This window comes from Felis catus, chromosome B2 (assembly GCF_018350175.1).
Source record: "Felis catus isolate Fca126 chromosome B2, F.catus_Fca126_mat1.0, whole genome shotgun sequence".
In the NCBI taxonomy this organism is placed as follows: domain Eukaryota; kingdom Metazoa; phylum Chordata; class Mammalia; order Carnivora; family Felidae; genus Felis; species Felis catus.
Genome location: NC_058372.1, coordinates 130,078,358 through 130,102,662, shown reverse-complemented (window position 1 = coordinate 130,102,662; position 24,305 = coordinate 130,078,358). Strand labels below are relative to the sequence as shown.

The 24,305-nt window shown below is 38.9% G+C and overlaps 1 protein-coding gene and 1 non-coding gene across 9 annotated transcripts in view; both read right to left on the bottom strand.

Moving 5' to 3' along the window:
* The window catches only part of UTRN (utrophin), a 491,097-nt gene that overhangs the window by 106,997 nt on the left and 359,795 nt on the right, over window positions 1-24,305 (bottom strand). For all 8 annotated transcript variants that reach the window (XM_045058165.1, XM_045058163.1, XM_045058164.1 and 5 more), the window contains one exon: window positions 7,344-7,473. In XM_045058165.1, coding sequence (XP_044914100.1) covers window positions 7,344-7,473 — 130 coding nt within the window. The remainder of the gene's footprint in view (window positions 1-7,343; window positions 7,474-24,305) is intronic.
* LOC111560656 lies at window positions 20,059-20,165 on the bottom strand. The gene has a single exon (XR_002742657.1). It is a non-coding gene; the product is annotated as a U6 spliceosomal RNA (small nuclear RNA).

Genomic DNA, 24,305 nt, shown 5'->3' with positions numbered 1-24,305 from the left:
TTTTATTTGCACGTTTGCTAATATTGGCATAAAATGGACTGACACAGTAGACTGAAAATGTCATTTATTGCTTCTTTGTTACATCATATGTAAGATTTCACAGAGGAGAAAAATATTCCTAATAATGGGCTTTATAAAATATTATGAAACAGTTAATAATTAAAATAAAACAGTATGCCCAGAATTAAAACCTTAACTCCTAGTAAATACAAACAGCTGTTGAAGACCAAAGATGAAAAATATTAATCCATACATACTTTTTTATCTGAAAAAAATTATTCACCATTAACAAGTACAAGCATACATAATTATATAAAGTACACACACATGCACGCGTGCGCACACACACACACACACACACACACACATACATATAAAGTACAGAAAAAGTACAATTAACTAATAGTTGTCTTTTTCCTAGGACTATCATTTAAATGAAACAAAATCAACTGATCAAGTATACCACGCTGAAAAAGAAATAATGTTCAGACAGCCTGGAAGAAAATAATAGTTGTAGCAATAGTAATGCCTTCACTGGAATAATTTTTAAAGAAGACTCATGGGGAAATTGATGAATAAAAATAATGCAATATTTTTTCTTTTCAACATGAAAAGCTGAGAAGAGGAAAAGAGCTTTTCTATACCCATTCATACAATAAACGGTACAACTGTCTAAACACTTTTAGAGCTGAACTGTCCTATAAAAGTTTTACTTAGCGATTGATACCTAACCTCAAATCATATAATATGTATGCATGTGTGTGCATGTGCACCAACATCTCTATGCAGCATGGGGAGAGGGACGTTGATGTGAAAGCTCTCACTCCCCTGTGCAAATGTGACCTTTACCCTGAACTATAGGTGACAAATAGGTGACAAGGCATGTGTATTCCCTGATTATCTCAAGAGGTCTGGGGACTGACGTGGGCTAAGGCTGACTGTGGCTGAGTCCGGTGTCCAAAGGAATTGAAAGCTGGAACTGAGAACAGCAAGGGGTAAGGAGAGGCTGGGAGAATAAGGCAGAAGCCAAAAAACAGCTGTGCAGGGTGAAGAAGCTCTAGACACTGAAAGTGGAGAAGCAGCCAGGTCTGTGGCCAATGAGCAGAGAGAGAGAGGAGATAAAAATGAAGAGATGTGGTCAAAGCCAGCCAAAACACTCACTGCAGGTTAAGAAGGGTCGCAACATAGAAGCTCATGCTGTGTTCCTGATCTACCCTACATTAGCTGGTGACCTTGCTCAGCATCACAGTATTTTCTTGGCCTTTGTGTTTTTACTGAGAAAGAAAGAAAGAAAGAAAGAAAGAAAGAAAGAAAGAAAGAAAGAAAGAAAGAAAGAAAGAAAGAAAGAAAGAAAGAAAGAAAGAAAGAGAAAGAGAAGAGAGAAAGAAAGAAAGAAAGAAAGAAAGAAAGAAAGAAAGAAAGAGAAAGAGAGAAAGGAAGGAAGGAAGGAAGGAAGGAAGGAAGGAAGGAAGGAAAAGAAAGAAAAGAAAGAAAGAAAGAAAGAAAGAAAGAAAGAAAGAAAGAAAGAAAGAGAAAGAAAAGAAGGAAGGAAGGAAGGAAGGAAGGAAGAAAAAGGAAGAAAGAAAGAAAGAAAGAAAGAAAGAGGAAGAGAGGAAGGAAGGAAGGAAAAGAAAGAAAGAAAGAAAGAAAGAAAGAAAGAAAGAAAGAAAGAAAGAAAGAAAGAAAGAAAGAAAGAAAGAGAAAGAGAGAAAGGAAGGAAGGAAGGAAGGAAAAGAAAGAAAAGAAAGAAAGAAAGAAAGAAAGAAAGAAAGAAAGAAAGAAAGAAAGAAAGAAGAAAGGGAAAGAAAAGAAAAGAAGGAAGGAAGGAAGAGAAAGAAAGAAAGAAAGAAAAAAGGAAAGAAAGAAAGAAAGAAAGAAAGAAAGAAAGAAAGAAAGAAAGAAAGAAAGGGAGAGGGAGGGAGGGAGGGAGGAAGAAAGGAAAGAAGAAAGAGAAAGAAAGACAAAAGGAAAGGAAGAAAGAAAGAAAGAAAGAAAGGAAGGAAGGAAGGAAGGGAGAAGGAGGGAGGGAGGAAGGAAGGAAGGAAAAGAAGAAAGAGAAAGAAAGAAAGACAAAAGGAAAGAAAGAAAGAAAGAAAGAAAGAAAGAAAGAAAGAAAGAAAGAAAGAAAGAAAGAAAGAAAGAAAGAAAAGGTATGCTGCTTTATCTGCCTGACTTATTGGGATAGTTAGGAGAATACAAAAGTGGTTTAGAAGTACAAAGAACAATACAAAGGACAACAAGACATTTACTGTCTTATTCGACCTTTTAACAGATATAAACCAGGTGACTAAAATCAAATGAAAAACAATTTGATTGTGTTAAAAGGAAAATTACTGTATTGACACGATACAGATGAAATCAAATTAAACAGTTCCATATTGTTCAAACCAGACAAAGGGATACTGACAAAGTTGTGAACTTCGTAAAATTTCTTTAATTATTCAGATGATTCTAGTTCAATTAAAATTATATTTACCTAATAACCATGTATAAGGGGAATGAGTTATTCTGGGCAGTCAGTGTTCCAGACAGCTACACTTTACCTCTTCAGCTCTGTATTTTTACGGTTGCCATTTTAACAGGAAATAAACTAAAACAGAGCATAAATTCCTATGCCTTCTCTTAGCTGATTTACATTCTGTCTTCAAAAATAAATAGACCATAATTCATAGCTTCAGTTTTTCTTTTATTGTCAAAAGCCCCAAAGACTACTCTGTTTTGCATTAGTTTAGAAGTGTCATATATCCTTTTTATAATTTCTTTCTCCTCATTGCTGTCACTGCCGGCAATCATTGCTAACGGTCACCCTTTTCCGTGTCCTGTCCTTTCCATTTGCCACATGCCCATGATTCACTGGGAAACAAGTGAAACTAGTTACAACAGCGTCTAAAGTAAGAGCTAATACCTCTGAGAGAGCAGCTTTTCTGTGAGTAAAACTAAGGATCTTCACTTCATTTGCTATATAATATCTATCTTGGTTGCTCAGATAATTTTGCATAGTCAGATTCTCAGTAAGTGAGAAAGGTCGCTAAGTACAGGGAGGGCTGAGCTCCGGACACAGATACTGGTAACACAGTCAGAGAGATCCTAGAGAGACCCTCCAGGGAGGCATGGAAGAGAGCTGGGAGAGAAAAGGACCCCTAAAGACACTGAGCCTTCACTGGCTGGGAGAGGATGAGCAGGGGCTGAGTGGGCAAATAAGGAAGGAGTCAGAATTCAGGTAAGACAGACCCACACACAGAAAACACACACATACACACACACACACAAAACAAAAACAGGACAGTAAGCCACAGAATAAAGACAAGAAAAACCATTGCCTGCAGAACATCACTAGTAGTTTGGTGGCAAATGGACATCAGTTTGGGGGCAGAGAGAGAGAGATAAGACGCTGCCACACGGGAAAACAGGCCAAATCCCTGTCCAGCCTTGTGGCCCAGTGAAGGAGCTCAGATGTTATCCACAGGCACTACTGGTGGTTTTTAAACCAGGGGAGCAAATGCCAGTTCTGAGTTTCAGATATATCACTGTAGTGTCTACGTTGATGCAGAGATAACAATTAAGAAAGAACTAACAAGAGAGGCGCCTGGGTGGCTCAAGCGGTTGGGCACATGACTTTGGCTCAGGTCATGATCTCACAGTTCGTGAGTTCAAACCCCGCATCAGGCTCTCTGCAGAGCCCAGTTGGGACTCTCAGTCCTTGTCTCTCTCTGCCCCTCCCCCACATGAACAAGCACTGTCTTTTCCCTTTCTCTCTAAAAAATAAATAAATGTTTAAAAACAAAAAAGAAGTAACAATAGTCCTAACAAAAAAATGGCAAAGGCTTAAGGTAAGGCAAGTAACATTAACAGTGATCTTTAAATATTTTAAATATACATCCTTGAAAGATGATGAGAGAGTAGATCTTGAAAGTTCTCATAACAAGGGAATACAATTTGTAACTGTGTGTGGTGATGGATATTAGCTAGACTTATTGTGGTGACTGTTTCACAATATACACATACATCTAATCATTATGTTGTACACCTTAAACTCACAGAATGTTATATGTCACTTATATCCCAAAAAAACTGGGGAAAGAATGGAAATATCTAGCAGAGCATACCTGATGAGACTCTTTATCAGCAACTTATCATTTAGTTGAAATAATTACTTTGCTTCTTTTTAATAGGACAATTGCTTCAATTAATAGGACAGAAGCCTGAAAACAACTCATACCTGTGATACACAGCACTCAAGTAAAACACCACGGGTTGCCCCCCCCCCCACACCACTGTAAGATAATTGACAATAGAAAAAAAAAGAAAAAAAAAAGAACTGGAAGAAGAAAAGGCATTTAGAAAAGAAAAATCATGCAGAGAAGTATTTTCTGAACTAGTTACTGAAAAGTAAAGAGATGGGTCCATTTTGGAGTGTCCCAATGGCACGGTACACACAGCATATTAAATAGAACAAAAAATCTTTCTATCTTCCCTGCTCTACCCCTCCAACAGGGAGTACTTCAGGTAGCATCACACAAGACAACTAATGTTCAAATGCTATTTCTGATAGCAGCTCTATCTAATTCATGGTGAACAACAAAAGTATAAAAGCTATTTTGGATAATTTTCTTTCATTTACTTTTACCAGCAGGTAACATCAGCTAGCACTGCAGAAAACAATAATGGGAAAGAAAGTATAAAAGTTGCTAATCATAAAAAACCAAATCACAAGAAAATCATAAAGTTAAATTGACGACTCTTTCTCTTGCCCCCAGTATAGTATTGGACATGGGGCTTGGCAACATCCCAAATGTATCAGCAAAATAAGAACTCAAAAAAGCAGTATTATCTTATCCTTTAGACTAACCACTGAGAAGGAAAATTTATAGTAAAGTGAAGCTTTAGTGATATGATAACATTTTTTTATTGCTATGAAGCAGTTTATTACAAAAACATTTCCTCTATTCTCTGGAAAGTGCTAGGGAAGCAAGGACAAGAAAAGCAGGTTTAAGGTGGACTTTAAATTGGAAAAGGTGAGACAAGTGAACTTATTTTTTCTTCCAAGCTTAACAACAATTGTTAATGGTGCCTTTTTTCTTGTTGTGTTAAGTTGAAATGTTCTGTCCGACTTTCCAGGTCCTCTGTAATCTGCACCAGACAACACGGACAAGCTCCCCACTCCTACCAGCTGCCCAGGCAAAGCCACTCTGTTCCTCACTGGGGAATGCTGATTGTGACGATCCTGCCCCAGGTGGTCCTCCCTCTTCCCTGAACCTCCTCAAGGCCCAAGCATCCCCACAGGTGCTCGGCACATGCATGCATGCCTTCATTCAGCAACTGTGCAGTAAGCACCTACTATGTGTGTGTGTGCATGTTGTGTGTGTGTGTGTGTGTGTGATACATATACAACAGAGTACTCAGAAGGAATACTTCTTCAAAGTGAGACGTAACAATTACAGGGATTTGCACACTGACGGGTTTGTTGGAAGTGGAGGCCCAACAATGGCTTAAGTCCCCAGTAGGCTGACTGGAAAGACAATGATGCTACCAGCAGAAAATAAAAATGAATGCTAGAAGGGGCGCCTGAGTGGCTGTCGGCTGAATGTCCAACTCTTGATTTTGGCTCTAGTCATGATCTCACAGTTGTGGGTTCGAGCCCTGTATGGGGCTCTGTGCTGCCAGCGTGGAGCCTGCTTGGGATTCTCCCTCTCCCTCTCTCCCTCTCCCTCTCTCTCTCTCTCTCTGCCCCTCCCCTGCTTGTGTTCTCTCTCTCTCTCTCAAAAATAAACACTTTTTAAAAACTTTTAAAAATGAATGCTAGAAAATATAGGTATGCTGTGTGTGTATGCGTGTGTGTGTGTGTGTGTATGTGTGTACACAGACATACATATAAAACTAGGCTTAAAGGGCAAAGAACATCATGATGTTTTTTTAATTGTCAAATTAGCTAACATACTATAGTCTGGCTGCAGGAGTAGATTCCCATGATTCATCACTTACATACAACAGCCAGTGCTCATCCCAACAAGTGCCCTCCTTAATGCCCATCACCCATTTTCCACACCCTCCTAACCCCCCACCCTCATCAACCCTCAGTTTGTTCTCTGTATTTAAGAGTCTTTTATGGTTTGCCTCCCTCTTTGTTTATATCTTATTTTTCCTTCCCTTCCCCTACGGTCATCTGTTAAGTTTCTCAAATTCTGCATATGAGTGAAAGGAACATCATGATCTTGATGGGAAATTTATTCAGACTGAAATTTCTCAGACCCTACTCTGAGAAAGGATGAGGAGGAAAATGGCTACTTGTCCAAATATCTGATCCAGTTTGGCTACAGTCAAAAAAAGCATTTTCCACCTGTACTTTCCTTACAAGTAATAAATGCTCATGAATTATGCTGTGGGACACAGCATGAAGAAGTCTTTCAGATCTGCCTGCACTATGTGAAGTGAGGGATGAAAAAATATTCTCAGGGGTGCCTGGGTGGCTCAGGTGGTTGAACGTTCAACTCTTGATTTTGGTTCAGGTCGTGATCCCAGGGTCATGGGATCAAGCCCCATGTCGGGCTCTGGGCTGAGCATGGAGCCTGCTTAAGAATCTCTCTCTCCCTCTATCCCTCTCCCTCACTTGTGCCCTCCCTCTCTCTAAAATAATTTTTTTTTAATTTTTTAAATAGTCTGAATGGTAGGCTTGTTTTAAAAATGCATCAGAATGCTTTTATTGACAACAGTGAAAAATCATAATGAAGATCTATGTTGGCCCCAAAATTCATCTCTTAAATTTACTGTGTGATTGACTGCTATTTGCTAATGAGTTAGTTACTGTTTCAACTTTAAGTCAAAGTGCATAAATAGTACATAAATGGGTTGATTTTAATTTAAATAAACTCTATTGTCTGCTTGTAAAAGAAAGGTGCTTTAGTGTCTTATTTTAAAAAGTTATCTGGAAAACTAGAAGTTTAAAAAAATCTTTGTGGGTATTTCAATATTTATATACATTGTATTTTAAATACCACTCTTCCACTTATAATTATCACTTTGCTTAAAGTTATCAATTTGCTTAAATATAAGAAATGTAAATTTTTCTTTCTCCAAGAAATTATTGTTAGTTACAGGATGCCTTTTCCTAAATTCATTCTTCTGCAGTTAATTTCCTTTTAAAATAAGGATATGAATTATACAGCCATTTCATTTTTAATTTAAAAATCTAGATATTTGTTAAATGACATATTTGATTAAACTAACACTCAGAGGTAAAATTTTACTATTAGATGCTGAAATACTGTAAGAAAATCTCCTACTTTATTTCAGGTTTTTGTTCTCCTCACATGTGTTTTATGATGTATGAAAGAAACCAATCTCACCTGTTTTTGATTGTAGGTTTCTTCTTGGTTCTTCAGGGGCCTCAATTGGCTGATCAGCCAGGAAAACTCGAGCTTGGTCTATTGCATTCAGGACAGAATACTCTTTCTCCTTTAACTCACGTCTCAGGGCCTTTGCAAAGAGAAGCAAAAGTTGAATTTGTAACTACTGTGTTCACCAAGTAATGGAACATCTCCAATGAAACTACTTCTGATCATACTTACCAAGGGAATGACAGAATGACTCATAACCATTTAAGCAAAGTTAGAAGTGAAAACACAATTTTTACACGCATTAATGATGAAATATATATAAAAGCAAAAACATGATAGGACTTAAATATGCAAAACAAGAATCTTTACAATATTCACCTAAGAGAAATTGTTACAGTATATTTGAACTTACACAAAATGCACTTTTAGGGTTATCACTGCTGTCAGATTGCTAAACTAGAACAGCCTGTTCAAAGATACCTTTTTCTTGTAAGACTGACAAAAAAAATTACATCCAATGGTACTGAAGAAGGCAATTTCACAAGTAGTAATGAGATCCTCAGAAGTGCTTTACATTCTTTAGAATATATTAAAGAAAAAAACTAAGAGATAGAAACAAATTAAAGTACATGAAATCAAAACTAAACCAAAGAGAACACATAAAAGACAGTCTCCAATTATCTTCAAATACGTTCCATCTCTCACGCTGAGGCAATTATGATTTTTCCCTTGTGAGGTTTTTCATGCAAATTTATGATTCTCAGAAGTCTGCCTTTAGTACTCTTGTTCTTTTAAGTAGGGTTAAACTTTCACCTCTGCTCCCATAAAATGTTTGGTGATTAAGACTCAAATTGACTAGAGTTTAAAAACAAAGCTCACTCACTGACTATTGCAAGGTAAGAGGAAATGAAGATTTTCTCACGTACTATCTGAATGCTACAGCTAAATCAAAATTGTTTCTAATAGTATTGTTATCCTCTTAAAATTACACACAGAAACACCTAGTGGCTCTAATAATATTTTGCTTTTAGTGCAGTGCCCTGACAATGCATTATTAAAACTCTGTTTTCATTTTCTAAAATACTGCATCGTACTACTATTTTAGAATCAGTAAAATTTTGGCTTCTGAACACAACTGCTTTTTTTAAATGGTATTTGACATATGTTGGGATGACAGGGTATTTGCAGGCTAAATCCTCATCGTCCACAAGAGATGAAAGAAAAAAAAAATCTAGAAACCCAGAATAATCATCTGATGTGAAAAACCAGAGCTAAACACCAGAAAAACACCAGTGATGAGTTTGAAAGAGAACATCACTGGTGGGCAAGGGTGAGGGGAGATGAGTGACAGAATGTTGGATTTTGTGATAAGCACTGTAAATGCTGTTAGACTGTTAAACTATTTACAATTATTATCTTGACCAAAAATTTATATGAAAAGGAGAGAGTGAACAACAACAAAAGAGCACCCACCCGCAATGTAGACACAGTAATAACGCACAGGATATAGGATGAATTAAAACTTGCTCTAAAACCCGTAGATACATTTACACAGCATCCATATAACCAAAGACAGACTGTGAAGCAAGCACAGGTCAATAAATCCCCACATCCGCTAGCATCGAGGGGCATTAAATGACTATGTGACAGAGCTTTCACTGTTTCTATTAAGAAATGCAGCTTGTGAAGGAGTCCCAAGATGTGACATTCAAGACAAACAAGGCAATCTTCTGACATTTAAAGTTTCTGATATGTGGAAATAAAAGAGACAGAAGAGAAATGGGGGAAAACACATTTTAATACAGAAATATCTGTACACATTTCCGGGTTTTGAGCCTATTCTTTAAATTTAGATTACTGTGTTATAGCAAGAAGCTCCAGATAAATGAAAGTACTCCTAGCATTTACTTCCTGAAGCACCTGGAGATATAAAATATGAAATAATGGTATGAAAGAACATGTTGCTGAAAAGACAGCACTGAAAAACAGTGGGTAATGTATCAGATTTATAAAAATTTTAGTGATCAAGAGTATTTATTCCCCAAGCCCGAATCTAACCAGTAAATTTGGGAGAGGTAAAGATTCTTACAATAATGTGCAAGGGCTCTGCTAGGTTTCTTCTTTTGGGAAGTGAAGTCCCAGACATGACCCTATTTAGGGCAAGCTGCTAACAGGGAAGGTGAAGGAGCTGGAACACCTCCTCCTTCCGGTTGAGCAAATAGGATGAGGATTCACAGGCAGTCTTTACAGACGTGGCACTAAAGAGAAACCAGGGAACACCAACTGGCTGATGATGTGGAAGGGAATTAAAACCTGAGAGAGGACAGAACGTAAAGGAATGTGACTCAGAGAATGGAGGACAGAAGCAGACCCGGTCCTCTGGAAACAAAATGATTAGGGGCACATATTTCACAGAGGGTGAATCCTGATCTCATGGTGGAAAAAGAATATAATATGATCCATATGACTTAGGTGTGCAGCAGGGCCCAGCTGGGAGTTCTGGATTATTATTAGTCCACAAAATGTGCATTGAGGAGTGTGGTGAGGGGAAATGGCATAGGAGAGATCTGGGGTAGAACTATTTTTAGATTTTCAAAACTCTGAATGGAAATACATGTTTGTCTACAGGAAGGATACTTGGGAAAACTAGCCTGTCAACTTCCTTGATGGCTGGACTTTTATCACTCTAACACAGATGACGTCATGATGGGCAATTTCACTGGCTGGCTGTTTACTCTGCCCAGAAGGCTCTTTCTCCAGGTATCCACACAGCATATTCCTTATCCCAAGAGGCCTTCTCAGTGAGACCCACCCACCCATGCTATTTAATGTAGAATTCCAACTCTCCCATCTGCTACATTTCCCAACATCTTCTACTATGCAAGGTAGGTATTTAGTTAGTATGACTATTGTCTACTGTCTGTTTCTCTCAGAGAAAGTATAAGCTCCACAAGTCCAAGGACATTTTCTGGGTTTTTGTTTGGTTGGTTGGTTTTTGTTTTTCACTGTGGTAAACAAAGCACCCGCATCAGTGTTTTGGGACCTAGTAGAGCTAGGGGGCTTAGAATTGCTTCCTGGTGGAGGAAAGAGAGACAAGAGTACTTTCAAAAGAGGAAACTAAATGCTGGCAGAAGAATAAAGGAGTATGTCAGTGTGTGCACTTAGGGAACTACAAACACTAAGTGCTGAAGAGCCCAGCAGGTATCAGGTCACAAAAACCACTGTATGATGTCCTCACTAAGCATCGGAGACAACCAATAACGGGCACTGGGAAGCCAGTGAAGAGCTGGACAAGGTGGTGGTGGTGGTGGGGTAATGACTGTCATATTTACATTTCTGGTTTTTACGATATCATAGTCCAGTCTCCTAGATTCACGAAAAACAAACCTGAGTCTGAGAAAGCCCCCTCCAGAGGTGGAGAATCTATTTTCCTTCCTAACCACATTAAACTTCAGCACTTTCTGAAACACCCTCTCTGCATAGGGCGTTGGCAGGGGAATGTCTCGTGAACTCCTCTGACATGCCAAGGTAGGGGAGTAGAAGAGGCAAGTGCGGGCAGGTGGGAATCATGCCAAGTAAGGAAAAATCTGGGGCTCAAGCCCCAATGCCAAGTCACCAACCAAAGACCCTAAAGAGCATACATTTAATAGTATCTGTTCACACAATATTTTGCAAATTTAATTTTGCTATTCAATTTGTCCTATTTCAATTATATTTAATTGCATGTCAGAAATGGGTTTAACTTTGAACAGTATTGTACATATAATCATTTCACCACCTTTTACCTCTCACTTAGACATAAAAGAAAACCAGCATTTCCTAACCACCTGGTGAACATTAATGATACGATAATTAGACTCCAACAGAGTTGTTTTGTATACAGAGCTACAAAGTGGCATTCAGCTGTAGGTTCTAATATCACATAACTTCTATGTGGGCTGCCTTAAGTGAGTATAGCATAATCTGATAGGAATTTTTCTGTCTTAATGACTTTATATTTTCATTCAAAACAATTCTGTTCTCAGGCAATAACAAGGATTGGCAAAGATGTGAAGAGGTTGGAACCCTGACACACTGCTGGTGGAATGATAAAATGGTGCAGCCCCTTTGAAAAACAATTCGGCGGTTCCTTCAAACGTTTAACAAAGGGTTACTATATGACCCAGCAAGTCCACTTCTAGGTATATACCCAAGAGGACTGAAAGTTTAAGTCTACATAAAAATTCGTACATGGATGATCATAGCAATATTATTCATAATAGCCAAAATTGTCAACACAGCCCAAACATCAACTGGCGACCAGATAAACACAATGCTGTATATCCAAAAAATGAAAATCTTCTTCAGCAATAAAGATGAATGATATACGACACATGCTACAACATGGATGAACTTTGAAAATGTTACGCTAAGTGAAAGAAGCAAGGCACAGAAGCCCATTACTATGAATGTCCAAATAGGTAAGCGTATAGAGACAGAAAGTAGAACAGTGGTTGCTTAGTGCTGGACAGTTGGGAGAAGAGTGGGGGAGTGACTGGTCATGGGTATGGGGTGTCTCTTGGGGATAATGTTCTAAATTTAGACAGTGATGATGGTTATACCATCCTGTGAATACACTAACAGCTACTGAACTGTTCATTTGAATTTTATACTATGTGAATAATATCTCAATAAAGTTATTATTAAAATAATAATTCTGTTCTTTCTCCCACAAAAGTTCCCTAGGTAATGTGTTTATTTCTATGCTCTCTCCCCACCCATCTGCAAAGTAATAGCTCATTGTGTATGTTCAGTATGCTCCCACTCTCAGAGTTTCTGGAGCACTTCCTACTTCTCTAACACAGCTCATGCTGATATATTGTCACCATGCATCTGTCCCCTCCATTACATTGTCAGTTCTTCTAGGGTAAGGCTCACATCTTAATCACTAGAAATTCTCTTCAGTGCTTGCCTAGACATATATAGGAAGTACTCAATAACTGCTTAGGGAATAAGGAATAAAGGAAGAACTGCTTTCAGATTAAATACCTGGTAGGATTCCACAACATAGAAGAGCAAACTATAACGAAGTCTCCCACATGCGATTATTCTAAATTGTAATAACTACTGGATTCCATTTCGTTCTTGATTTGACCAAATAATTTTTTGAGGCAAGGTTAGTTTTTGCCTATTGCCTAATTATCAGAAGTACTTTTTTAAAGATTTTATTAAGTAAATGTCTACATCCAACATGAGGCTTGAAATTACAACCTCGATATCAAGAGTCTTATGCTCCACAGATTGAGTCAGCCCTTCCTATCATCTAATTATCAGCTAGTAACTACTAAGTATTTTACTTTATTGTTGATCATTGTTTAATTAATAGCAAATATTTTCTTTTCTCCCTGGATAAACAAGTAACAGAGTTCACTGAAAGGGGTGGTATGGGCTCACTCCATCTTCCCTTTTTTGCCCACAACCTGATCCATGAGGTAACTAACTGCATAGGACAAAGTTTCCAAACTATTGCAGCCATTACATCGAAGGTTGAGTCTGTTATTATTAGCGTGTATCAAATCCATCTGAAACGCGTTGGCTTAAAACAATGACAACTTATTTTTCATGATTCTTTGGATTGGCAATTTGATCAGGTCTTCTGCTGGTGCCACCAAAGATTACTCCTGTGGCTATAGTCATCTGTGGTTTAACTAGGGTTGTGAGTCCAAGACGAGCTCATTCCCATGTCTGGAAATTATTGTGGGCTACTGGCTGGCATACCTCAGTTTCCCTCTGTGTGGTCCTCTAAATGCACAGTAGGTTGGACAGGGCTCCTTCGAAGCCTGGTAATTAGTGTTCCCAAAGAGCGGAGTGAAAGCTGCAAGATCTCTTAAGACATAGGCTCTAGAGCAGCTCTGCCCTCTAGAACATTTCAGCAATGATAACAATGTTACAAAACCATGCTGCCCAATATGGTAACCACTGGTTGCTTGCGACCATGTGGTACTTGAAATATGCCTAATATAATCGAAGAACTGGATTCTAAATTTTATCTCGTTATAATTGATTTAATTTAAATATAAATGGTCACATATAGCTAAGGGTTACCACATAAGACAATGCAGTTCTAGAATTTGCACTTCGGCCACATTCTATTGCTGGAAGCAAGTCTTGAGGACCCGCATAGACTCAAGAGAATGGGGAAATACAATGCATTTCTTCGTGAGGGGAACAGCAATGATCCTCATCAGAGGGGCCAAGATATACAGAATCATGATTCACTGTCGTAACAATCTACCACACAGGATAAAGGGGAAAGGGAGGGTTGGGGTAGGAAGGCATCTCAAAGACAGTGATATTTGAAGAAAGAGCTGAAGGAAGTGAGGAAGCCAGCCATGAGACTATCTGGCAAAAGAGGAGGCAGGGAGAACTGCAAATACAAAAGCCCTGAGGGAAGTGCTTGCCCGGCTTAGCAGGCTGGCACTGTCAGAGCCGGGTACACAAAGGATGAGGGTGATAGCTTCTGGAAAAATGTTTCCTATCATGAAAGTTAGAGGGAAGTAAGTCTCTGTGGCTGACAGGAAAGGCACCTAGTAACTACATATTTCTTATACCGCAGACATCTAGTTACCTTGCTGACTCAAGGTCTGGCCATTAACCTAAGAATGTTCTCTGTGACAGTCTTACCACAAAGCTTATGCGTTTTCCATTCTAATAGTCCAAAGACCTCAATCCCCACTCTGGGCAAGCACATGTGAAATCAAGCTCTGGCCTGTAAGCACTAGACCAGATCAGCTGTAAGAAGGAGGAAGATACAAAATCATTTCAACAACTACAACTGAAACTGTATTGTCTTTTATTCATCATTTTTTTTAATGTTTACTTATTTTTGGGAAGAGAGAGACAGAGCGTGATGGGAAGGGGCAGAGAGAGACACACACACAGAATCTGAAGCAGGCTCCAGGCTCTGAGCTGTCAGCACACGGCCTGATGCAGGGCTTGAACCCACGGACCGCAAGATCATGACCTAAGCTGAAGCTGGATGCTCAACCAACTGAGCCACCCACGTGCCCTTCAAACTGTATTTTAAAAGTTACATGCTCTGAAGTTTTTAATACGAGGACATATGGTCTCAAATACCTCCAAGTCAAAAGTAAATGAATGAAGAGCACAATGTCCCATGGCCATAAGAAAATGTTCAACTTCTCTCTCATCGTAAGGTGGCATAAGAGCGTATGACAGAGTTTTCCAACAAAGATTTCCACCAACAAAGACAATTTAAAAGATATTAAATTCAGATAATCTGAAAGAAATATGCCAAACACAAGAGTAGACAGCAATTCATACACAATGATCCCAGTCCTTCAGGAACTTACAGTCGACAGAAGAGAGGAGAATGCTGATCACCATGTGTGATGTGCCACAAATCTTTGAGAGAAGTACAAACAGGGCACTGAGGAAAGAGACAGAAGGTGGAGGGAGGTGAAGGAGGCACAAGCAACCTTTCCAAAAATATGTGAACTGTGTGTTGAAAAAGAGACCGGAATTAGATTCAAGGTAATTAAGGGAAAAGCAATTCAAGGAAACAGAATGAACAGGTGAAGTAATCTAGTCTTCCATGGTTTTCCCTGTGAAGCAGCTTCTGAATGCTCATTTAAGCTAAATGAAGTCCTGGAATGTCTGATTGATGAAGACCTGATTCAAATATCAGACTTTAACTACTAAAACCAGTGTTTTCATTCTCAACAGAATTTCTCCCAGCCCAACATCCTGTTTAGCAGAGTCCACCTTTCCTATCATTTCTGGGCCCCTTTCAAACTCAGCATGCTCTTTGGCCACTTACTGGCATTCTTAGGAGTTTCTGGCAACAGGGTAAATTGCTCCTTATTCAACTTTCAATGCTAGAGAGAGATTCTCAATGATCCTCCTGTAATGTCTAGGAACACTTCTCTCCACTTGCGATAATTGGGAAGGAAAGGAAATTAAGAGATGAGAAGGAACAGATCTTCCTTCACTTATGATGGGGTTATGTCTGGATACTGTAAGTTCAAAACATTGTAAGTCAAAAAATGCACTGAGGGGCACCTGGGGGGCTCAGTCAGTTAAGCATCCAATTTTCGGCTCAGGTCATGATCTCACGGTTCATGAGTTTGAGCCCTGTGTTTGGCTCTATGCTGACAGCTCGGGGGCCTGGAGCCTACTTCGGATTCTGTGTGTCTCCCTCTCTCAAAGATAAACAAACATTTATTTTATTTATTTTTTTTAATTTTTTTTCAACGTTTATTTATTTTTGGGACAGGAAGAGACAGAGCATGAACGGGGGAGGGGCAGAGAGAGAGGGAGACACAGAATCGGAAACAGGCTCCAGGCTCTGAGCCATCAGCCCAGAGCCTGACGCAGGGCTCGAACTCACGGACCGCGAGATAGTGACCTGGCTGAAGTCGGGACGCTTAACCGACTGCGCCACCCAGGCGCCCCTAAACAAACATTTAAAAAAATGCATTGAATATACCTAATCTACCAAACATCATACCTTAAATGTGCTCAAAACACCTACAGTAGCCTACAACTGGGCAAAATCATCTAATACAAAGCCTATTTTAGAATAAAGTTGGCTGTCTCATGTAATTTATTAAACATTGTACTGAAAGTGAAAAGCAGAATGGTTGCATGGGAACAGAATGGTTGTCAACAGGATCCGTCCTTGGCCCTTTTGTGACTGCATGGTGGCCTGGGGGCTGTGGCTACGATTGCCAAGGATCATGGAAGGGGACATCCTGCATAACACTAGCCTAGCCCAGGAAAAGATCCAAATTCAAAATTCGAAATATAGTTTCTCCTGAATTCCTATGGCTTTTGCACCATCACAAAGTCGAAAAACTCTAAGTCCACCATCGTGATGTCAGGGACTGTCTGCATAAACAAGTGACTGGGATGCCTTAAGTCTGAAAGTCTCTCAAGTCAATCAGCTGCTGTTCGTTTTCGTCATGAGCATGGCATCGGTTCACTGGAGCGGCTGAGTAACATCAGTTTCTTCTGGCAGCACGGACATGGGCAGGATCTTAAAAATCACTTGATATGAAAATAAGGTCTGAGGAACTCTGGAAGAAGGAGAGGAATCCTGACATCGCTTCTGTCCTAAATTGGCAACTCGTTACTCTGCACTGAGACAAGGGGAGAAGAGACATACCTATGTGGGTGTGAACTAAATCCTGGTATCACCCCTTCCTCTGTAAGGAACAACTGTCTCCTCTCCTTTCTTTTTTATTTTTTAAATAATTTATTTTTTTTATTAAAAATAATTTATTGTCAAATTGGTTTATTTATTTTTGAGAGAGAATCCTAAGTAGGCTCCATGCTGTGAGCACAATGCATGATGTGGGGCTCAAACTCGCAAACCGTGAGATCATGTGACTTGAGCCAAAATCAAGGGTCAGCTGCTCCAACAACTGAGCTACCCGGGCGCCCCTCTCCTTTCCTTAATCTAAAGCCATAATCCAAACTGTCTCTATAAAAAGTGCCAACGTTCACCGAGATGCACTTTTCCTAAAATTTTCTAGACCATAATACTAAAATTACAGATAAAGCAGATCTTTTGGTTCTCCTGCTTAAAACCCTCCAGTGGCTTCAAATGAATTCTAAACTTCCTACCAAGATCTGGACCCTCCCTGCTCTCCAATCTCAACTACTAAAAATACCCTAATTTCTAGTCTCAAAGTCTTCATTTCTGTTCCTAGAATATGCCAAGTGTTCCCTCCTCATGCCCTTTGCAATCCAGAAAGTTTTTGCTTCAAATCTTCAAAAGCTCCTTCTCCTTGTTTAGATCTCGGCGCTTGGTATATATGTGGGATGAATGAATGAAAAAAGGAGTAAGTGGACTAGAAAGAATCAAGGAAGGCAACTCCCAGGAAACGGGAGTAGTTCATAGGAAGCTGGTCTGCAAAGAAAGCAGCATGGAATGGCTCTGAGCAACTGAGGAGGGAAGGAGTCATCTCCTTTAGCCCGTCAAAGAAAAAGTTATTTCTCGACACACTATCTGTGTGCTCTCTTGGCGCTCTCACTGGCCCTCGTTGGTCAAAGAGATTCCCAAGGGTTGTCCTCCCCGACCCTTTAGCGTCACAGCACCAATACCATCCTTGCTATTAGTATAAACAACACCTGGTTCCCCAGCAGGGCCAGGCCTCTCTCTTCTGAGCCTCTCCAGCTCCAGGCATCTGCTTTGCTGGAGCATTCAGCACACGTGCCTGTCCTGACTTCTTTGCAGACCTGACTCCTACACCGGACTGAGCCCTCTATGAAGGCACACATCTATTCCCTAGAGGGTAAAGCAGGACCTCAATGAATTTATGTATGAAAGAATAAGGAGATATTTAAAAAACCATTCAGCGGTATAGTAAAAGCAGAGATTAGTAGCCAAAAGCCTGTGTGACAATCCAGTGCACGCCATGTAGGCACGCCCTTACCTACCATGAGCCCTTGGGTTTGTCTTGAAACTTCTCTGCATGTTAATAACAAAACCTCTCATTTTACTAACTTCATAGGTGAGACAGTGAATGTGAACATATCTCAAAACTGTTCAGTGTTGTAGAATAAGTAGTTAACTTTTAAAATGATGCTAAAGTTTTACCAACATTCTCAGCTCTTCTCTAAGACAGAATTCTTCCCTCAGCTTCAATTCACTGCAATTTGTGAAGGAAAGTTCTAGCTATTTTATCTACAGCTTTGGATGATGGAGATGGGTGCCCAACCTTCCATTAGCAGGAACAAGTGAATTTAACTCTCTTAAGGGAACAATTATTTCATTCTGAGAAAAATGGAATTATGTGATCCTCCAAGATTAGGCAAAAATGTTTGGAAAGTATAAAACTAGGTTCCAAGCTTCTTATGTCCCTTTAGGTTTTTAGAAGTGTAATAACTTTTTGTGAACCAATTTGTTCCAGACTAAAGTAGCAAAGTAAAGCTCTGTGATGGCAAAAATAGTTAGCCAAATGATATCACATACGCTAATTTAAATTTTTTAAATGTTTATTATTTTTGAGAGAGAGAGACAGACAGAGACAGAGAGCAAGCAGGGGAGGGGCAGAGAGAGAGAGGGAGACACAGAATCCGAAGCAGGTTCCAGGCTCTGAGCTACCAGCACAGAGCCTGATGCAGGGTTCGAATTCACGGACTGTGAGATCATGACCTGAGCTGAAGTCAGCCGCTTAACCGACTGAGTCACCCAGGCGACACACACATACACTAATTTAATATAAATACGAAATTTCTCCAACTAATTAGTCTAACAATGGACATCTTTTTTCCAATCCTTCAAAGGACAATTAAATCAAACACATCCAACCAATTCTCTTTCTTCTCTTTGAGAGAGAAATGGAGTCAGATATCTGACATCCTAAAACTGCTTTCTAAACTCCCATACTGGCATGGAATACCAGCACTTTAATGCTAATAATACAAGGTCCACAGGAAAGAGGGGGAAAAATGAGAAATCACAGGCAAGGGTGCAGTGAAACTTCACTTTCATACATTGCTAGAGGCGGAAAATTGGTTCAATCACTCGGGAAAGTAGGTTGGCAATATATCAAGAATCATTACTATGTTCATATTGTGTGAAACAAGAATTTCACCTTTGAGAATATATCCTAGGAAAATGATCAAGGAAAAGCTACAAACACAAAGGTTTTCATTATAAAGTTATTTATGATTAAAAAGATTTGAAAGCAAATTAAATGTCTAACACCTGGAAAATATTTAGGCTCACTAGGGTATGGCTACACTAGGGACCATTACATAACCTTGAAAAATTACTGTGATAATGACGGCATAGCAACATGAATAAATAGACATGATATATATACCTAAGCAAAAAAGTCAGGATTAAGATGATATGCCCTATTAGAAATAGGAAATAGTCACCCAAATGAAGATGGTTGCATTACAGTAGTAAAATTAAGGTCAATTTTTTGTTCTCTATTTTATAAAATCTGTCATGATATTTTCACAACTTAAAATTTAAGAAAGAAATACTAAATGGAATCTAGTTCATTTATCACTGAACAAATTATTACTTTTATTTATTTTTATTTTTTTTACTGAAGTATTATTGACGTACAATATCCTATTGGTATCCTGTGTCCATCGTGGTGATTTGATATTTTTATACATTACAAAATGATCCCCATGGTAAGTTTAGTTACCATTTGTCATCATATAGAGCTATTACAATATTATTGACTGTATTCCTTATGCTGTATATTATATATTCACGACACTAAGTTTTTTTAACTCCAAGTTTGTATCTCTTAACACCATTCACCTGTTTCACCCATCTACCAGCCCCTTCCTACCCTGGGAACCAACAGTTTGTTTACTGTATTTATGAGTCTGTTTCCATTTCATTTATTCATTTGTTTTGCTTTTAGGACTCCACATGTAAGTGACACCATATGGTATTTGTCTTTCTCTGTCTGACCTATTTCACTTAGCATAATATCCTCCAGGTCTACCCATGTTGTCACAAATAGCAAGATTTGATTCTTTTTTTAATGGGTGATATTATCTATATATAGCACATCTTCTTCATCTGTTTGTCTATTGACAGACACTTAAGTTACTTCCACATCTTGGATATTGGAAATAAACACACGGGTGCATATATGTCTTCAAACTGATGTCTTCATTTTCTTCAGATAAATGCCCAGAAGTGGAATTGCTGGATCATATGGTAGTTCTATTTTTAATTTTTTGAAAAAATATGGAACGTTTCACGAATTTACATATCATCCTTGCACAGAGGCCATGCCCATCAATCTTCAATAATTCCAATTTTAGTGTAAGTGCTGCCGAAGCAAGCACAAATTACATCTCTTAAAGAATGGCATTATTAGAGCAGCTGGGTGGTTCAGTTGGTTAAGCAACCAGGACTCTTGAATTTGGCTCAGGTCATGACCTCACGGTTTGTGAGTTTGAGTCGGGTGTCAGGCTCCATGCTGACAGCACAGAACTTGCTTGGGATTCTCTCTCTCCCTCTCTTTCTCTGCCCCTCCCCAGCTTGCACGCTCTCTCTCTCTTTCTCAAAATAAATAAATAAATAAATAAATAAATAAATAAATAAATAAATAAACTTAAAAGAAAAAAAAGAAGACAGCATGATGCTTCAACTAAAGGCACAGCTAGAGGCTGGTATGGCTGAAACCAGTGTTTAAGAGAGAAAATAGTAAGAATGAAGTGACCATGGTGTGAGTAGGAGGCAGGTCACATCACATAGGGTCTTGTAGACCATTCTGAGGACTGTGACTTTTATTCTGAATCAAATGGAAAGCCACTGTGGAGTTTTGATTCATTGGAATAGGAACACGCTGGGCACTGTACTGAGAATAAACAGAGACTAATAATTGTAGCTCCTAATAGCAGTAAGAGGTAATCAGATTCCTGTTTTATATTTTGAACATGGAACCAACAGGATTTTCTAACAAATGGAATATGAAAGAAAGACAAGATTGAAGGTGATTATTATTTTTTATGTAAGCAACCAGAATCAAGTTTGTTCCATTGAAATGAGGGAAGATTTTGAGCAGCAAGTTCAGGAATTCAGTTTGGACGTACTAAGTTTGAGATGTCTATTAGATACCCAAGTAGACATGACATGTAAATAGATATGAATTTGGTGGTGACTGACATACAGATGGCATATAAAACCAGGAGACCCGATGAGTTCAGGAAGGAATGGCAATAGAGGAGTTGGCATGACCTGGCTCCTGGTGCATCCCACTTTTAGGAAGCTGAGAAAAAGAAGAAGGGGTCAGCAGAGGAGATTGAGAAGGAGCTGCCAGTGAGGTAAGAAGAGAATCTGCACAGCGTAGTGTTCTAGAAGTCAGGTAAAGAGAATGAACAGAGGAACCATCAGGGAGTTGACAGGAAAGGAAGGACTGAAAATAGACCTCTGGTCACATCGCAGCAGACACTAACACACAGAGACAGGGTAAGTTACAATGAGGGGTGTGTGAGTGAGAGTGGGAGCTCAGGATGGCATACTGACTTGAGAAAAAGAGCGCGTGAATTAAGTTTTCAGAGGCTTTCATTACTGTAAAAGTGTTGTTTTATGTGTGTCAAAACATAAACATTAATGGGTTTTTTTTGATGCCAGCAGGTCTGACTATATAATTCACAGAGCCCCTTGTTCAAATGTTACGAAGAATTTCAAGATGGCAGCACCAGAGCATTAAACCAAGTGCAGGGCCCTGTTAGGAGTGAAGGCTTATGTGACTGTAATTGCATGGGACACACATCCACAAAGCCGGCCCTAGACGCAAGGCATCTCAACTTAACAAATAAAAGTACTGCTGGTACAGCAGGCTTCCTTAGTTTCTTGTTCAAAACAAAACAAAACAAAACAAAACACTTAACATTTATTGGAGAATACAAGCAGAAAAAATAAATGATATAAACATAAGGAGAATCTGTTAGAATGTAATTTACTTTTTTTTCCCCCCAACTTGCTTTCAAAGCTAAATCAGCATATATGGATCTGAAGTCATTATAGTATGACAGCAAAAAAGGGCAGAAGAGTCATTAAATTTGATAGCACTAATAAAACTACATGAGAAAAGGGAAAGAAAACAGGCTTACTTTTCATTAGTATGCAGACAAAATAAAAAAAAAAATCTCCTTCACAGTGCTTTAAAAGTTTTGGTTAACGTCCCTAAATGAACATTTAATATATAAATTCATTTTGGTTCCACCCCATTGACATAAAAAATGATGCCTGAGTCAGAATACTAAGTATAAATGCTAAAACTAAGATAGGAATGGTTCACTTTCTCACAGTAGTAAAAGAATATTCCTTCCTACACTTTTCAAAATACATGCACATGTAAATGTATTTCTTTATTCGGCTAATATATGCAATATCTACTTTACCAGGTACCATATAAGGTACCTCTTGCTTTATTGCACATTCCAGGTCATGCCATGACTCATTTGGAGGATTTTCCCTCCAGGAGTTTTGGTAACAGTCTTCAGTGAATTTTTACTCCAAAGATCTCTTTTTAGCTCAAAAGCTACTTGCTCTGTGAAGCCTTACCCAATCTTCCCAAGTACAGACAATCATTATTCATCTGTGCCTCCCTGGCCATGTGTTCATGCTCACATTACTATGCCTTTGCTATCCATTATAGTTACTTATTTTCAAGTCTCTGCTTGTAGATGGTGAGATCTGTGACGGCAAAATTAGTCTTATGAAGTGATAGATGCCCAGTACCTAGCAAAGTACATGGCATATATCAACTGCAACACAGAAGTTTGTTTAACAAATAAAGTATTAGATAAATGATACCAGGGTAAATATATCCAGAGGTGGTTCATTAGAAAGGGGCTGTTCTATTAAGGGGGTGGACTGTATATAATTGCTTGGTTTTACATACCTCTATTTCCTGCTCCATTTGTTGTCCACTCTTAATTTCATCGCCAGTGATAGCTATTAAGATGCCTTGCCTCTCCCTCTAAACTTGGATATTCTATGGCCTTTTGGGGTCAAGTTCCAATGATACCTATGAGGCTTAGGAGATAAATCAACTGCAGACAACTAAATGGAGTGTGGCAGGTAGGTGTAGAATGGCTGCTTCCAGGAATGAATACAAGTAATAGCTTTACTAACAGTTCTTAGTGGGCTATGCATTTAATAAGGAGGAAGTCAACATAGGTGCCAATGGCTGGAGGGGAACTTGGAAATTAATCAATTTTAGAAAAAGGTCAATCTCCCACATTAGGTAACGTCATCACACAGCGAGACCTTGAAATTACAGATTTGAAGTTAGAGTGTCAGATTACCATATAGAGAGAATAACCCTGCACACACACAGCCTAAATTTAATGGTGGCATGTTGCTGATTGAAAGACACTGTTCGTGGGGCGCCTGGGTGGCTCAGTCGGTTGAGCGTCTGACTCCAGCTCAGGTCATGATCTCGTGGTCCATGAGTTCGAGCCCCGCGTCGGGCTCTGTGCTGACAGCTCAGAGCCTGGAGCCTGTTTCAGATTCTGTATCTCCCTCTCTCTCTGCCCCTCCCCTGCTCATGCTCTGTCTCTCTCTGTCTCAAAAATAAATAAACGTTAAAATTAAAAAAAATTTTTTAAAAAAGACACTGTTTGAATTTGTTACTTTAATAAGTAAGTTTGCAAATGTATTTTGACAAGTCAGTTTAAGACCCAAATATCCTAGGGGCACCTGGGTGGCTCAGTTAAGCGTCAGACTTCAGATCATGATCTCACGGTTCATGAGTTCAACCCCTGCGTTGGGCTCTGTGCTGACAGCTCAGAGCCTGGAGCCTGCTTTAGATCCTGTGTCTCCCTCTCTCTCTGCCCCTCCCCTGCTCCCACTCTGTCTCTCAAAAATAAACAAACATTAAAAAAAAACCCAAATGTCCTGACTCTTATACAATAAGGATTGAATATAGGAATTTTAAATTGAGTTAAGTAAAGGACAGAGGGGCCCCGAGGGAACAAACTCACTAAAATTATATCGGAATCGTACACTTTCAATTATTTTTAGTGATTTCCTTTTATAAAATCAAACATGCATTCTATCAGAAAAAGGGTGTTACGGCTCTGACCACAGGCTTTACATAACTTAGAATTTACATTGTTCAGAAGATGAAGTGCAAAGTGAACAGCAAAAACGGCACTGGCAATTTTATCCAATGTTAAAGTATGTGACTGAAATAAACCTGTAACATTACAAATGAATGCTATGTGCACTGAAGGTGCTTTCTAAGTAACTTGACTGAATGATAATCTCGCATTCTTGGAAATGAAGCTGCATATGAGCGACCTCAATTTCTATAGAACTTTAAAAATGATATGAAAAACTTAGGTCATTAGGTGGGAAAATTCAACTATAAGCATTTATTCTAAAAGTCATTAAAAACACTTTGTTTTAAAGTAGTAATTTATTTTGATATTTGAGGATATTAAATATATACCCACATAAGAAAAAATAAT